The 16,567-nt window shown below is 50.0% G+C and overlaps 5 protein-coding genes across 5 annotated transcripts; 3 read left to right on the top strand and 2 right to left on the bottom strand.

The window, feature by feature from the left end:
• Positions 1 to 3,785: 3,785 nt before the first annotated feature.
• On the top strand, positions 3,786 to 6,926 carry HOO65_070205 (uncharacterized protein; the record flags this gene model as incomplete). The annotated part of the gene is made up of 3 exons (XM_071004865.1): positions 3,786 to 3,900; positions 4,014 to 4,207; positions 4,371 to 6,926. 3 exons carry the CDS (start codon positions 3,786 to 3,788, stop codon positions 6,924 to 6,926), a joined length of 2,865 nt encoding a protein of 954 aa, XP_070856923.1.
• Positions 6,927 to 8,377: 1,451 nt separating this feature from the next.
• HOO65_070204 (putative AIM2 family protein C30D10.14) lies at positions 8,378 to 9,261 on the top strand (the record flags this gene model as incomplete). Its single annotated transcript, XM_071005143.1, has 2 exons — positions 8,378 to 8,495; positions 8,627 to 9,261. The coding sequence occupies 2 exons, from the start codon at positions 8,378 to 8,380 to the stop codon at positions 9,259 to 9,261; spliced, it is 753 nt and encodes a 250-aa protein (XP_070856922.1).
• Positions 9,262 to 9,401: 140 nt separating this feature from the next.
• Positions 9,402 to 11,287, bottom strand: HOO65_070203 (putative methylcrotonoyl- carboxylase beta chainprotein; the record flags this gene model as incomplete). Its single annotated transcript, XM_071004968.1, has 2 exons — positions 9,402 to 10,569; positions 10,725 to 11,287. 2 exons carry the CDS (start codon positions 11,285 to 11,287, stop codon positions 9,402 to 9,404), a joined length of 1,731 nt encoding a protein of 576 aa, XP_070856921.1.
• A 1,418-nt stretch (positions 11,288 to 12,705) lies between these two features.
• Positions 12,706 to 13,908, top strand: HOO65_070202 (Isovaleryl-CoA dehydrogenase mitochondrial; the record flags this gene model as incomplete). The annotated part of the gene is made up of 1 exon (XM_071001275.1): positions 12,706 to 13,908. One exon carries the CDS (start codon positions 12,706 to 12,708, stop codon positions 13,906 to 13,908), a length of 1,203 nt encoding a protein of 400 aa, XP_070856920.1.
• An 862-nt stretch (positions 13,909 to 14,770) lies between these two features.
• HOO65_070201 (uncharacterized protein) lies at positions 14,771 to 16,194 on the bottom strand (the record flags this gene model as incomplete). Its single annotated transcript, XM_071005035.1, has 3 exons — positions 14,771 to 15,480; positions 15,540 to 15,981; positions 16,066 to 16,194. 3 exons carry the CDS (start codon positions 16,192 to 16,194, stop codon positions 14,771 to 14,773), a joined length of 1,281 nt encoding a protein of 426 aa, XP_070856919.1.
• Between the last annotated feature and the right edge of the window lie 373 nt (positions 16,195 to 16,567).

The raw sequence follows: 16,567 nt of genomic DNA, 5'->3' as shown, positions 1-16,567 counted from the left end.
ATAAACAACGACGACGACGACAACAGTAACAAAAACAACGACGACAACAACAACAACAACAACAACAATATCGCTACGGCTCGGCGGCCATGGCGAGGGCTGGGCGAGCCAGATAAAGGGAAGGCCAGTCAGTAATTAGTTGGGGAAGGGTGTCAGTCGGCGGTCAGCTATGATGAGTCAGGGGAGGAGAGCAAGCCAAGCGAGGATAAGAGCAGCCATGAAGAAAAAAGAAAGGGTTCAGTAAAAAAGGAAAAAAAAAATAAGAAGGAGGAAGAATGGGGAAGTCTAACAAGAAGATGTGCGCGGAAGGAAGACAGACGGCCTGACCGCGATCGACTCTGGGGGAGAGGGGCTTTGGCTCATGGGGCCTGGACCAGGTTTATTTTTTCCACGTTCTTTTTTATATTGGTCCCTTTTTAGTCTGTAGCACAAGCACAAGCACAAACACAAGCACAAGTTTGTGACTCGGGGCTTTTGGACAACAAGGCTGCATTTACCACGTATTGGCTCTATTGGACCGGATGCCTGGTATGTAGGAGGCCTTTCTTGGTAGCATAGCCGCCGGATAGTATAGGCATTAATAGATAAGGCAGGGGGCTCTATAGCGAGGAGAGTCGCCGGCTATGAGTTGATCTGCAAGGAAGAGCAGAAAAAAGAAAGTCGAAGAAAAACCAAGTATACCAACATGTGATCAATCCTGGCGAGACAAGACAAATGAAAGTTGTGCCCAACGAGCGAGGGGCAGAGAAACAGAGGAAGGGGGGGGGGGGGGGGAGAGGAGAGGAAGAGAAGAAGACAAACGCTGTGCTGTGGGTGCGTGAGGTAAAAGACGAGGTCGGCGTAGGTAGAACGTAAAATAACGTCTGCGCTCCAATATCAACCCTTACCAGGTGGTGCTGGTGGTCTGGCCATGGCATGGCTGCTGGTGCATGACCCTGGGGATCTCCTCAGCCGATCCTACAACGTCACTTGAGTGGGTTGAGTTTTTGGTCTCTCTGGCTGGCGCATGAGAAGATACGATGCGATACGCCCGTGATGTGATGGTGGCTTTAGCCCATCCCTTTTCATTGCTCTGTGTTATTGCTGTGGTGGTTAGTTATGTGGCGTAGTGTTTTGCATGTTTTCTGCTAAACCTCACTTGGTGTTAGTGCTGGTCACTATAGAGATTAGGAGAACTATAGCACGAGCACGTTCCTTTATTGTTGAAGTCTATTGTAAGTCGGGTCTTGTTTGTTTTATGTTTTTTGTATGTTTTTGTATGTTTTTGTATGTTTTTGTATGTTTTTGTATGTTTTTTTATGTTTTTATTTTTTATTTTTTATTATTTTTCTACTGCTCTATTCTATGTCCGTCTCCTTAGCTAGAGGGATTGCATTGATATTTGTATTCCTTATTCTATTTTTCATCTCTGCCGTGTCTCCTGACCTTGATGAACTATAATGGGCCCCTCTGCTCCTCTAGAGCAGCTCAACCTCCACCTCAGGGTTTTCTTTTTTTTTTTTTAATTTTTTTTTTTTTTCGTGTGCGTCATGGTGAGAGTGGGCTACCAGAAGTGGATGTCTTGTACATGAAAAACCAGCACACAAGTATGCACACCCAATAATTTCTGGTGAGATCCTCGCTCTTCTTGGGCTTCCTACCCTACCCTCTTCACCAGCCTCCTTCGTTCTCACCGATTTTTGCTGGAGAAGATAGCCCCCCCCCCCCCCCGGACGCTCAATGGGCGAGGTAACAAGCGGGAGCATGGGAAAAGAAGAGAAAAAAAAAGGCCTTCGGGCCATCCTTGCCTAGAGGCTTTCGAGAAAGCGTCCGCCAAGTCTATCTAGCTCATTGTGTCGTTCTAGTTTTTTGTTGGTCCCTTCTTCTGCTGGGGAGGGGGCTTCTGGCTTTTCTTCCCGCGTCCAATAAAGGAGGCACTCCATCTTTGAGTTTTGTCTAGTCTACTTTCTCGTCTTCTTGTGTGTCTCCTCCTCTCTCCTTCGTCAGCGTGCATGCTTTTTTGACCGCCTTTGTTTTCCGAGGGCTATTTGCTTTGCTTTGCTTTACTTTGCTTTGCTTTGCTTCCGCCGCCTTTTCACCTTCGCTCTCGTTCACTCTCTCTGTCTGTCTTATTTTAACAAGTCATCAAATCCAACCAATAACCAGCCTGGTCTCAGCTACATTTCCGTGTGGCATAGAACAAGGCCAAGCCTAATGAGAGGCAACGCAAAGTCGTGCTGTGCTTGTGCTGTGCTTGTCTTCATGCTTGGTGCCAATTCCTGTTGCTGTTAAGCTGAGGTCCTCTCACGTCTTGGGCAACTGCCCTCTCTATCCTGCAGCTCTTGCAGCCTGACATCACCGCTTCTGGCGGCTCACGGCAGGCAGATCTCGAGCTCTTTCTAAATGGGGTATTACCCACTATCCATATAACATCTTGTCCCTGTCTTCTTTTGCTCCTGCCTCCTTTTCTCTTCTACTGGCCGGCTCGATATCCGCTCCGCTCCTGTGATTGATTGGCTGATTGCCTGGTTGTTTGCTTGTGTGTCTACAAGCGATTGCCTTTTCATTCCCCTTCCCCCATTCTTCTGCACACACAAGAGAAAGAAAAGGAAAAAAAAAAAAAATATATATCTCGTGTGGGACTTGCTTTAGTTTAGCTAAGAGCCCGTCCATCCCATCCCATCCCATCCCATCCTATCCCATCCATCCAATTCAACAACACCCTAAAACGGCAAGTTCAAAACTAGGCGGAAAGGAAAGGAAAGGAAAGATCCTGGAATCAGAAGCAACTACCGGCCTACACATGGCTTGCTCTTGCATCAAGTCGCCTCAGCTTTGTACGCAGCTTCCCTTTCCTTCTTTTGCTCTTGCTTAGTTTTCGGCGGTGAAAATTCTTCACTGTTCTTGCTTGTTCTGTTTGCACCTTCCTCCCAGGCGTCTTTTTCTGTTTCCTCCCGTCCAATTTTCCCACGATATTTTTCGCTTTGGCCTTCTTTGTCTTGTTCTTTTCTGTCCACCTGCTTGTCTCGCTGCCAGCTCTTCTGTGTTGGGCTTTCCTTTCTTGCCCTTGCCCTTGGCTATTTGTATTCTTTTGGATGCTTTCGGCGCTTGCTTTTCTCGTTGTGCCTGTCTGCATTCTTCTCCCTTTGCTCCCTTCAGGAACTCCCAAGTCGTCATGCCCCAGACACCCTTTGTCATTTCAATGGCTGCCTTCGCTTCTACTTCCTTCAGCTTCTTTCGTAATTGACGAAAACAACCGCTCTCCTCCAGTACGCGAGAGAAAAGCACCATTAACACCGCAGCGTCATAATCTGGAACCTGTGCTTCCAAACAAGCCCGCCTGCGTGAGATACGATACTCCTGGTGCCTTGTTTCGGCTCTATTCTCTTGCAACCTAGTCTGATTCGCTCGTCTGTTGAAATCGCCCACACCAGCTTCCAACTTCAACGTCTGTCTCATCATCTTTCCAGTCAGCTGGCCTGCATCTTACAGCTTTGTCCAACCAACCCCCTCCCTCCCCCCCAAAAGTCTCCCGCATCTTTGTCCTCCGCCAAACCTTCTGCTGTGTTCTCTCTAGTATTTTCCTCTTTCTTCTCTGCTTCCTGCCTGCCCTGCTCCTTGTCAACTCAGCAGCGCCGTGCCGAACATCAATAACAGTCCAATCCGCCGGCTTCATAGCGCACTGCATTCCTCAATCCATCCTCATTGTTTCCATAACCCCCCTTCTCGCTTTTCTGCGTCCTATTTGGCCCGGGGCCGGAACCCCTCCCCCGGAGCCGCTCATCACCCCCCCCCTTGAATCTGCAATGGACGGTCTTCTGCTTCTTCCACCAGGCATCGTAGTAAACCAGCCCGGTGTGTACCAAGAAGTTGCCAAGTTCGATACGCTTCCTGATGATAAGATACGCGCCTGTTGGCATGGTGAGTGCAAAATTTCTCGGCTAGAGGTCCTTTTGAACTAATATAAGAACGGACTTTCCCCCCCACATTTTCTTCCACTTCTCCCTTTATATACTAACTTCTCCGGAACCTAGCTTATACTGTCACCAATAAGAAACTTGGCGATCCCACTGCGCGCCGTCTTGAAAACTTCTGGTGGCATGTTTGGGGCAGTGATCGCCGATATCTTAGTGGCCGTGTACTAGCTAAGCTCTATAAAGACATTTCTACTGGACCAACGGCTGTTCCTATCCGCGGCCTATCCCAGAACTGGATGTCCCCTATAACAGTACGTGCAAAGAAGAAGAATAAGGAGAAGAAGCTCGTCGGGCGAAGGAAGGGAGGAGGGGAGTGAGGACTTGCCTACTGTTCTTTCTCTTCCTCTGTCCCCGTTTTCGGCTATCCTTGCTAACCCCCATCTGTTATTTTGCTAACTATTTACTGCAATCTAGCTCGCGCATGGCATTCAGCATTCCGACAAAAACGCGTTGCCGCAGCTTGATGTTCCTTTGATTTCCAACCAGTCTAATCCCTCCCCGGAGCCTGCTTCCAGCATTCCAACAACCGAGTTTGCGTCTCATGCCGCTTCTGTTGTTTCTCCTGTCCCTTCCACAGCTATTACAACCTGTCACCCTTTCCCACCCACCAATACGGATAGCCCAGCCAGCTCATATGACTCGCATTTCCTCTCAAATTCGACGACGTGTCTCGCATTGACTACCAAACCAGAGTCAAGTGCTGCTTTTGCCCAATCCCCACCACTTGCTATAATTGGGCCTGCGTCTACTTCTACCTCTGTCTTGCCTCAACAAGCACACGCTCCAACTTCAACACTCATTGCCACCGATTTTGCAGAGCCTGCGCACCTCCAACAACCACAACCACAGCCACAATCACTTGCACTTTCTGCCAAGCCGTCTTCGGGTATTCCAAACCCGGGCGACCCCGACTGGCCTAGTGACTCTACCCAAGCCGATACTCGTTCTTCTTCTGTATTAAGGCAGGAAACATCAGCACTGCCTGCTGTACCACCGCCGCCACCGCCATCTCCACCAACATCCACTTCAGTCTCGCCTTCAGCATCTGCTACAATGTCATCTGCTGTCGCTTTTCTTCCACAAGTGAGCGCTATGTCGGTATCGCCCGCTGCTCTGCTCCAATCGTCTCTTAATCACAACAAGGGCCCTATGTCTCTAGCACCTATACTTGTTGCTGCGAAAGATGAAAGTAGTAGCTACATTAGTGAGGAGGGCGGTAGCTTTTACGTACCGATTAAGCTCCCCCCGCCCTCCTCTAGACGGCCAGCTCCCAGGCAGTCAATCCTCAAGAAGGATAAAAGCTCGACTGCTCCGGGTACTACCCGTCCCACTGCTCGGTTTGCTTCTCCTGATGATTCAGAGAAGCGACGTACTAGTACCCCAAGCATCGTCCAGACCCAATCATCCCAGCCGACTCCTACCACACGAGGTAGCACTGAAGGCTCAAAAAACGCCGGTACTAGCGGACTAGCTCCTTCTCGCATGTCAAAGAAGAAACCTGCTTCTACCGGAAAACAGACGAAAAAGTTTGTTGCCTCCACCGCTGTCAAGAGACGACCGGGACTTGGTAGACGGTCAAACTCTAACGTCACTACTGTCTACTATGACTCACAAGAGACTTCGTCTCGCCTTCCTTTGCCTACAAATAGCGAAGCCCCGCAGCTAAAAATGTCGCAAAGGCCGTCGAACCGACCACCACCAACACCGGTAGTAGTACATAACACACGTCCTAGTCTAGTTTCGAGCCTGTCCTCCCAGAAAATGACAGCGGCCTCGCCTCCGTTTCCTTCCCCTGCTCCTTTAGCCCCTACTCCAGAGGAAGAAGAAGAAGATAATGATGGATTTATTCTGCGTGAACGGGGGTTAAAAGAAAAGCCCCTAGTTAATCTGTCCTCTACTGCTACAGTTTATGGCTTCAGACCCGAGGCCACCAACGAGACCTCGTCTTTTAGCAAAAAAATGGCTGGAAAGCAACCTGAGCTCCGGCCTGCGCCGCTAATCCACAGGGCCTCCAGCGGATCCTATTTTGACCCTGGCAAGCTGTACAAAACACCGTCTGAGCAGACTACGCCTATGTTTGCCTTGAATGTGCCTGGTACAGTTACTAGAAGACCAAGCCAGATATCACCCGTCCGGCCACGGCCTACAAGAGCTCAGAGTCAGATTGATCTCCCTACCGCCTCTGTACAGGCAACTAAGCGTCGCCTGGAGCGCAGCTACGCAGCCAACTCATCCAATATGTCAGCCCCCAGAGTACTAGCTCCGAGTAATGGCTTTCCTCCTCGGCGCCGCGACTCCGCCAGCACGGAGCATAACGTTCCGCCCCCGGGTTCTGTTGAGGATACAAAGCATCTTCCGCCCCTCCGGCGTAGTCATAGCACGCAGTCAAGAGCACATGTAGGTATGTATGGGCTCGGGACGCAGGCGCAACCGCCGTTGCTTGATAATAATCATATGGCGTATGTTTCTCGTCCGTTATGTGAAGAGCATGTTGATCCTAAGGAGCCTACAACACCCGACAATAAGGATCGCAGCAAGAGTAGATCATCTAGAGCCTATTCGACCCCCCGCAACCAGCGCCTCTTTGCGTCGCCCATCAAACGCAATGAGCGTCGTGGTCTAGTCAGCCCCCCCTCTGTGTCTACTTATGTCGATGAAATTAGGGGAACTGTCTATGATTTTGGGAATGTGGACGTTCAGCTTACCATGTCGCATAGCCGAGTCGAGCCGCTCATGGAAACCGACTACGGAATTGCTCCGTTTGAGCCTGTTCGTGGACCACTAGATCCTATGTTCAAGCCATCCAAGCCTAGCACAGTACCGCCTGTTCATCTGGGCCGTACCCGCAGCCAGCTTGCCCTTATTATGGATCGCGATGCGGCTGCACGAGGGGGCATGCAAGCTGAAGGCCGCACATTCTTTTCGGGCATTTTGCCCTGGTTGAAGGAAAGATGCGGACCTGGCGAATGAAGTCTTAGAGGGATCACCACTTACATTGGTCTTTTGTCTTTTCATCTCTTTCTTTCTCTGCATTTCATCCTTTTTTTTTTTACCCTGTTCCTTCGCTTTTGTCTTTCCTTTGTTATTTGCATTTCTTTGCCTAAAGTCTCATTGAGACATGTACTTTTACATTTCCGAACTGCGTTTGGTGTCGTTGGAGTTGTTCTATAAGCGTTGGGAATTTCTTTTTCTTCTTTTTGAATCTGCGAGTGGTTTTTCTATATTTGCCTTGTTTTGCTCCCTATCTATCGATACGGCCCATTTGTTTTATCGCTTTGTTTCCTTTGTCTTTGCTTAGGGTAGTCTTCGGTTCTCGGGCTGAGGCCGGGGCAAGGGAAACTTGATATCTGGCGTTTACTATTTAGCTTTGTTGTTTTTTTTTTTTTTGTCATTGCGGGCTATCGCACCGAAGCTTGGCATTACACTGGATATTGTTTTTTCCGACAGTCTATTTTGTCCTCCATTGTTGGTCGGCTTAGACGTTTGTCTTGTTATACTTTTTTATACATACATATATCCTAATTAAATCGTCACATGATTTGGGACTACGGTAGCGTTCGATTTAGCCCAAACACGAAAACTTGGATGTGGCTATACAACAACAGTTCGAAGGGAAAAGTTGACCTCAGCATTACACTTGCTTAATGCATCGTTTGATCTCATCGATTCCCGAAAACCAGTAGATATGTTCGAGTCTAAGCACTTGCCTGATAATCTCGACTCCCCCCCGCTCTTATTCCTGGTCAGTCAGTCACTTCCTTACTTCTTCCTTTCGGATAAAAAAAAACCCCTCTCCGGTGGGTGGGTGGGCGGGGCTGTAAAGTGTGGGGCTCATCCAACAACTGCCCCCCCCAAGCAAGTACGGGAATGGACAAAGAGTAGCGAAGGCCAAAGAAGGCCCAGCGCCAGCGGCAAGCACAGCACTACGGTACACTTACAGTACAGGGTACAAGCTCAGTAGTCCAGCGGCAGGAGGAAGCAAATCTGAGCTGGTATGTACGAGCTAATTGGTTATCTAGTTAGCTAGCTAGCTATCTAGCTGTCTAGTCTAGCTGCCCCTCTATTTTGAAGCTAGCGTCTTGAAAGGTTTCCTTTGTCTTGGACCTGTCGCCATATTTCCTTTTCTTCTGCTACCAAAACGCAAGCAAGTACCCTTTTTTTTTTATCTATTTATTTACTGCTCTGCTCTGCTCTTCTTTTCTTTTATGTAGCTCATCCTTCGACCTTCTCGCATCTTGATTCCTCAACTTTTTCCTCATTTTCCTTTCTTCTTCTTTCGCCTTTACAAGCCCAAACCCGGATCTTCATTGGCTCTTTTCCGTCGATTTTTTTTTCTTCTCCTCGCTTCGGACTCTCGATTTTCCTTGGTCTATACAAATCTTTGGCACCCGCCATCTCGAAGCTAAAAAAACGCCCTAGCTATGAGTGCTATGCCTGCTACCCACGGCCACAGTGCCGCCTGTTGCAATATCCCTCCCGTTGTCGAGACGGGATACAAGGAGATTGGCAGCTACGAGCAGCTGGGTGGTTTCAATACTTGTACGTGATGGCCCTTTCTTTCAAATGAGAACGCTCTCTAGGGCTTTGACTTGCCTTCAGTTCCTCCTTGCCCTACACCAACTCATCCACTACAGGTTAGCTAACTCTACTCCCTCTTTCTATTTCCACAGACACAACTGGTTCCTCTAACGCTACCAAGGGCCTCCTTTTCATTTTCGACATCTTCGGCTTCTACCCTCAAACCTTACAGGGCGCTGATATCTTGGGTCAAAAGTACCGTGTGCTAATGCCCGACTGGTTCGAGGGCAAGCCGGCCGACATTTCTGTCTTCCCGCCTGACACACCGGAGAAGAAGGAAACCTTGACGGCCTTCCTGAGCAAGAACCACCCAGCTATCGTCGGCCCCAAGGTCAAGGCCTACGTCGCTGCCGCTAGCGCCAAATACCCCGCTGTGACTAGCTGGGCCATTGTTGGCTTCTGCTGGGGTGGCAAAGTCGTGAGCAATGTGACTAGCACTGATGATACACCCTTCAAGGTTGGTGCTGAAGTGCATCCTGCCATGGTTGATGCCGAGGATGCTAAGGGGATCAAAGTGCCTCTTATCCTTTTGGCTAGCAAGGATGAGGACGCCGAAGAGGTCAAGAAATTCGAGGCGAATCTAAAAGGCCCCAAGTACGTAGAGACCTATGGCGACCAGATCCACGGATGGATGGCAGCTCGCTCAAACCTCTCAGACCCCCGAAACAAGGAAGAGTACGCTCGTGGCTACAAGAAGCTGCTAGAATTCTTTGGCGAGCATCTGTAAACAAGGAAAGGGGGGATGAATGCGAAGGAAATAGCGCAGAGTAATAAGAATAAAATTAATCATCTTCAAAAGTACTTGTATTGACACACTAGCATATATGGCATGCATGATGTCGTCAGTTGCTTCTTCCTCGCTTACACTTACATACGGAATACTCCGAACTTGGTCTCATTGGCCTTTATCGTGTTGCGGCCACTCACCGCTATACTGAGAGCCATGCCGAGATAGTGACGAGTGTGTTCAGGCATGATAATGCCGTCGTCCCACAGTCTGGCCGATGAGTAGACTGCCTCACTCTCATTGTCAATGCGCTTTTTCAGGTTAGGGTCAACGGCCTTGCCAACAGTTTCCATGACTGATGTCAACTGCTCGCTGCCCATCACTCCGATACGAGCGTTGGGCCACATCCATAAAAAGCGAGGGGAGTATGCGCGGCCGCACATACCGTAGTTTCCAGCGCCATAGCTTCCACCAATCACGACAGTGAATTTAGGCACCTCGGAGCAGGCGACAGCAGCCACAAGCTTAGCCCCGTGCTTAGCAATGCCCTCACGCTCAGCATCTACACCGACCATGAAGCCCGAAATATTCTGCAAAAAGACAAGAGGTATGCCACGTTGTGAGCAGAGCTCGACGAAATGGGCGCCTTTTACCGCAGAAGAGGCAAACAGAATACCGTTGTTCGCGACAATTCCCACACGGTGGCCTTCAATACGAGCAAAGCCGGTGACGAGAGACGTACCAAAGTCGCTCTTGAACTCACTGAAGCGAGACCCATCGACGATACGGGCAATAACCTCATGGACGGGAAGAGGAGTGCGCAGGTTTGTACTGGCGATGCCACGGAGGTCTTCGGCTTGGTAAATTGGCTTTTCGGGTGTTTGGGAAGGCTGGATGGAGGCATCAGTGTAAGCTGGCCAGTTCAGATTAGAAATACAGCGTCTGATCAAAACTAGAGCATGGGCGTCGTTTAAAGCTAGATAATCTGAGACGCCAGAGACTGAAGTGTGCATTGCGCCGCCGCCTAGCTCTTCTGGGGTAACCTCTTCGCCGGTGGCAGCCTTGACTAAGGGCGGGCCAGCAAGAAAGATGTGGCCCTGGTTTTGTACAATGATGTTTTCATCAGACATGGCGGGGACGTAGGCGCCTCCAGCAGTGCACGGACCCATGACAGCGGAGATCTGAGGGATGCCGGCGGCCGAAAGACGAGCCTGGTTGTAGAAGATGCGGCCAAAGTGATTGCGGTCGGGGAAAACATCAGCTTGATGGGGTAGATTGGCTCCGCCAGAGTCAACAAGATAAATACAACTAAAATTGACAGAGGCTGGGAGGTTAGAATGAGGATATAAGCGAGCGTTTTTAGAGGGCGGGTGGGCTGATGAACAGGAAGGAAGAGAACGAGGCGGAACGGGGCTGATCAGTTTAGCAATGACGGTGGCCACTACAGTAGCGATACTACTCACGGCAACTTATTTTCCAGTGCAATTTCCTGCGCACGAAGGTGCTTTTTGACGGTAATAGGAAAGTATGTGCCGCCCTTGACTGTGCTGTCGTTGGCCACAATCATGCAACGCACGCCCTCGACAATACCAATGCCTGTGATGATGCCGCCGGACGGCACTTCGGCTTCCGGGTAAAGCTCGTGGCCAGCGAGAGGTGACAGCTCCATGAAGGTAGTATTGGGATCGAGGATTCCGGTGATTCTGTCGCGGGGCAGAATCTTACGTCGACTCTCGTGCTTCTGGCGTGCAGTGGCGGGGCCGCCCTGTTGTGCCTTGAGTGTGAGTGAACCAACCTTGTGGATGACATCGGCCATGTCTTTGTAGTTTTGCCGGAACTGTTTTGATGATTCGTCAACGTCGCTCTTGATTATAGACACCTTTGCAGCTTGAGATGGATGGGTATATATAGCTGCAGTGCGGGATTGGGTGTGATTCCAAAGGACCGGTAGCAAAGCGAGCGGGAGATGGCGCGTCTTGGACGGGCGGATGCCATTTAAGCCAGCTTGAGGGCGAAGCAGCAGCATTTTTGGGCTATCGACGGCGAATGGTGGGCTGTAAGTGGATAAGCGAGGCAAACGGCACGCACGAAGTGAAACGGCAGGCAGCGATCAATAGATAGCAGATGGTGGAATTAGAGACGCAGATAGGTGAATTAATAAAGACAAAGGTAACTGAGTTTGAGATGAGATGGTATGAATGGGACGACGGGTGGGGTGACAAGCGTGGGCGGCTTTGGAACAGAATATGTACAAGAGGGAAGGGGAAAATCCTAGGGCTACGATTCTTTTCTTCTCCAGCCAACAGGGTGGCCAGGATTTTGTTGGCCTTGTTGCTCTTTCCCTTTTAAATGCCTGTGTTTGAATAGCTGGAAAATTTGTATTTCGCTCTGCATGTATGCGCATGTGCCTGCCGCTGTTGGTTCTGCTGCTGCTGCTTTGCTGCTCTTTTCTGCTACTCCTGCCTATTTGGCTTCCTAGCCGATTTCCCTGTGAGCTCCTGTGAGCTGTTTCCCTAGCCGGGGATGCGCAGTTGCCTTGTCCTGCCAGTGTCGCGCAAGCCGCAGAACCAATCAGCCGAGGGCACACATAGCAATGGTAACGACAATACTTGGCATTGATTGCGTATCCCCCAGCTCAGCAACAGATACAGGGCAGTTGCCATTATCCCATCCCTTCTTTCTTCTCCAACAAACCTGCGCTTCAAGTGCATCAGGTGCGCAGTCTAGCAAAGCGTTTGCCCAGACGCATCCCCCTCCGAGACAAGCATCAGTCAAGGCCTGTGCCTCGTGACGTAGTATGCACAGCTGCAATACCGCTAAAAGCCGTCGTCAGCCGGGCAGTCAGTGCCTGTTCGTGTTAGACTAAGACGCTGGTTAGCTGTGGGGCCCCCTGATTATTGACCTGTTCTAGCCTAAGAAAGCCTATCTAAGTCTTTTCCATTCCTCTCTAAGTTACCCCAAATAGACAGAATCTCCAAGCGAATAAAAATAACCGCGCAAAAATACTGCTCATTGACATTAAGTCAAGTATCAGATTGAGGTCACAAGATTGGGGTCATGGATCACGCAGATGCAAACGTTTAGCCTTAACAACTCAGCGGCATTACGGCTTAACGGCTCAGCGCTTTACACAAACGGCATAGCAGGAATGCCGGCCCAAAAAAGAGGGAGGAAACAGGTCTACAGAAAAGGCAGGCTGGCTGGGCTGTCACATGCGGGAGGGTGAAGAGGCTGACAATGTGGCTTTGTCAGCCATGTTTCTTTGGCTTTCATTTCAGTCTTGCCTGGCCCGCCAGGTGGCTGCTCAGCTAGCAACACCAGACAAGATAGTATTTGTATTCATCGGCTTTCCGCATACAAGCTTCGTCGCTTTTTGCCATATTGCCACTGCTGCTCTTTTTACTTTTGTTCCCATTTGGCTCCTCCCTGTCATCCGCATCCACCATGTCTCTCCGCACGCTACGGCCTACCCACATGGCCTTCCTCTCCCACATACGGACAAGGACAGCCTCCAGGCTACCGTCGCTCTCCGCCTCTATCCGACACCATTCGTCCAAGCACCCCGAAGGCTTCACGCCTCCCACGGCTGCCGATCTCTCTGAGCTTCGTGACCGTGTGCAGGACTTCACCCGCCGCGAAATCCCTCCCAGTCTTGCCGCCTCCACTGACCAAACCAATGCTTTTCCCTCTGACCTATGGCAAAAGCTTGGCAGCGCTGGCCTGCTGGGAATCACGGCCCCCGAATCTCTGGGCGGCCTATCCATGGGGTACCAGGCTCACTGTATCGTAATGGAAGAGCTCTCGCGAGCCAGCGGGTCTATTGCGCTCAGCTATGCTGCTCATTCACAGCTGTGCATCAACCAGATCGCTCTAAACGGCACTGCCGCCCAACAAGAAAAGTTCCTTCCGGGGCTCATTGAAGGCACGCACGTCGGGGCCCTGGCCATGAGCGAATCTGGTGCTGGCAGCGACGTGGTCAGCATGCGCATGACTGCGCAGGCAGTAGACGGTGGCTTCTTGTTAAACGGCACCAAGATGTGGATCACCAACGGGCCTGACGCCGATGTGATAGTAGTATATGCCAAAACAGACCCGTCTGCTGGCCCCAAGGGAATCACCGCCTTTCTAGTCGATACTGCCCAAGCATCTGGCTTCAACTGTCTCCGTAAACTCGACAAAATGGGTATGCGCGGAAGCAACACTGGCGAGCTGGCCTTCGACGATGTCTTTGTCCCCACAGAGAACATCCTGGGTGCTGTCAATGGTGGCGTCCGGGTTCTCATGGAGGGCTTGGATCTTGAAAGGCTTGTTCTGTCTGCAGGCCCACTAGGCCTGATGCAGGCTGCCATGGACGTCGTGCTACCATTCACCCACCAAAGAACGCAGTTTGGCCAGCCGATCGCCAAAAATCAGCTGGTACAAGGCAAGCTGGCTGATATGTACACGAAGATGCAAGCGGCCAAGGCATATACTTATGCCACAGCCAAGACCGTGGATCAGGAGGGGCTCATCAGAACCCAAGACTGTGCTGGCGCGATTTTGTATGCTGCTGAAAGAGCTACAGAATGTGCATTGGACTGCATTCAGCTTCTTGGCGGCATGGGCTATACCGAGGAAATGCCTGCGTCGAGGATACTTCGAGAGTGAGTCTTGCTTTTATCTACCTCTAGGACCCGAGCCTTTCTTGTAGCAACATAAGCCGCGTATCTCGAGTATAAAGCGCCAAATATCTGCTAACCTAGCTTCGCTATAGTGCAAAACTCTACGAAATTGGTGCCGGGACATCCGAAGTTCGTCGTATGGTCATTGGCCGCGCCTTCAACAAGGAATACATCCATTTTTCACAGTGAGCAGGCAACATGTGAACAAACACCCCTCCCACCATTGATCATGGTCAAGGCTTGTTCTTTTCAATCGTACAACAGAAATACACATAAGCATACATTTCAATAAACAGACGTCAGCAATTGGTAGATACTCTAGATATCTCATCTCTCCCTCCCCAACAGTGGCAAAAATGCTGTAGATCCAGACAGCTAGAATTCTGCCCCCCCCCCCCCTTCCTCATAATAAACAGACATATTCCAAGCAGCAAGCAAGCAGAAACAAGGACAGTGAAGGTCCATACTAATCGAATATTGCCAAATAACCAGAGCCACCTATACAAAGGGAAAAAGAAAAAAACAACAAAATGAGCGAATCAAGAAGCTCAAACAAAAACAAGGCGTTGTGCTGAAGCAAGCACCCGCGAGAGACCACCCGAATTGGACTAACAAGTCAAAATCAGCCCAGTTGATTCGAAGAACACTAGATGGGACAACCCCCTGGCCCAAGGATAAAATGTTATAAAGTAAGACAGGAACACATCAGGGGAGAATAAAGGCTCCCTGCAAAACACTGGCTTTTAGAAAACAAAAAAATAATGAAAAAAAAAGAAGCGAGAAAAAGCCCTCCCAGCCTTTTTGAACTGGAAGGTCGCAGACGGGCACATTCTTGTGATGTCATGTCGCTAGAACAAGTTCGCTGGTGGGATAGCTAACAGGATTCCAGCAATAGCCCCTGATACTAGCATCGCCATGCCTGCGGACTGGAGCACAATCGTGTCGTAAACACGAATCAGCCCCTTCTCTTGGATTGGTACACTCTTATCAAATATCTTCTGCCATAGGTTGCGCGACTTGCTCCGCTCGACCCATACCTCGTCGTCGAAAGCGTTGGCCGGCCCAAAGTGCGTAGTCGAAAGCTTATTCTTGGTCTGTGCCATTTCTTCGTCAAGAAACTGCTCCCATGGCCGCACATGACGTAGTCGTGCAACATACAAGAAGACGCATACATCGCGGAAAGCACACAAAATGATCATGGAGCCAAGGAAAAGGCCTGGGACCGCCAGCAGCCGCCACTCGCGATGTACATGGCTTAAAGTCAAAAGCAGTGCGATAGCGATAGACGATAGCATGACCAAAACTGCCATTATCTTGAGTGCATGTAATCGTATGGGATCGCAGTTGGGCCTAGACCAGCGCACAAATGCAGGATAGGAGTTTTTCCTCAATGCCTGGTCGGCATTAATGAAGGTGCTTTTGAAAATATCGGGGTGTGCCGAATCATCAGTGATAATACTCTTTCGGTCTTGTGAGGAAATGTCCAGCTGTCTCCGACTGTCAGCGATGATGTATGTCGCCACGGCACGAGATTTCTCTTCGCTAAAGGGACGAAGATCTTTTTTTTTTTCAGTTAGTGATTGCTAGTCCAGCGTGTTATGAGGCAATGCCACGTACCGTCATGTTCTGGATCTGACAGTGTTTGTGCCTCGGCCGGGGTAAGAGACCTCAAACTAGTTTTGGGTATGATTTGGTGGTATGGTATTGAGGGCGGATTCTTGGTAGCATCAAATTCTTTGATGCCCGGTGTGCAGGGCGGAGTAGCAAACGGATCCGAGGAATTAGATACCACCGAGACAATGGCCTTTCTAGTATCTTGTACTCGGAGTTCCATGCCGTCTTCACTTGTGTGGCCTGAGCAGCCGTCGTCAGACACAAGCTCCGGAGTGTTGGAGATGCTTGTAGTACCGCTATACACGGAGTTGAGGCCAAGATGCAGCTGACTGTACGCGACATTAAACCTGGCTTCGTAGTCGCTAAACCATGTCCAGAACTGAAAGTTTTCGGCTGAGCCTTCTATGTAGATGAGGTAGTCTAGAAACTCGCGCTTCGTGAATGGCTGTCATTGCAACGGATTAGCTTTTTCAACAATTGTACAAAGGAGGAAACACCGCGCAGTCAAAGCGAGCAAAGGCTTACTTACATATTGCAACTCGCCATTCACCATGCGGTCGAAGCTAAGCGATTCTTGGCATGGGCTGGACATGCTAGCAATGTCTGGGTATTTTCTTTCGCCGCGCTCTCCCAGCTTCCGGAGAGACTCTTGCTGCATCTTCGTCGCTCGAATTAAAGGGTTGGAAGAACCGAGTGGATCTGGCATTGGAAATACTATTGGTATATTTCGTTCTGGACTGAAGAAGTCGGTGGTGTGTTGTCCGAGCTGAGATTGGATTCGACGATGGGCTGATGGATGCAGGATTTCTTAGTGTAAGTCGGGACAGAGCAGAAAAGCTTGTAGTTGGCACCGCACACAAATAATTAGCTGGGCAGATCGAGCAAAGTCTGTCACCAGGGACTAAAAAGTCAAAGAGGGATGTTGGAAGGGTGTTGAACAGAGGCAAGATTTTTCTCGAAGCAAAAGAGAGGGTTGACTAGTTTGTCATTAATTGGGCGGAGCGCAGGTCGATATATGGGATTCTGAGGGA

This window comes from Ceratocystis lukuohia (assembly GCF_044167205.1).
Source record: "Ceratocystis lukuohia strain C4212 chromosome Unknown Supercontig7_pilon, whole genome shotgun sequence".
Classification (NCBI taxonomy): Eukaryota; Fungi; Ascomycota; class Sordariomycetes; order Microascales; family Ceratocystidaceae; genus Ceratocystis; species Ceratocystis lukuohia.
This window is presented reverse-complemented; position numbering and strand designations above follow the sequence as displayed.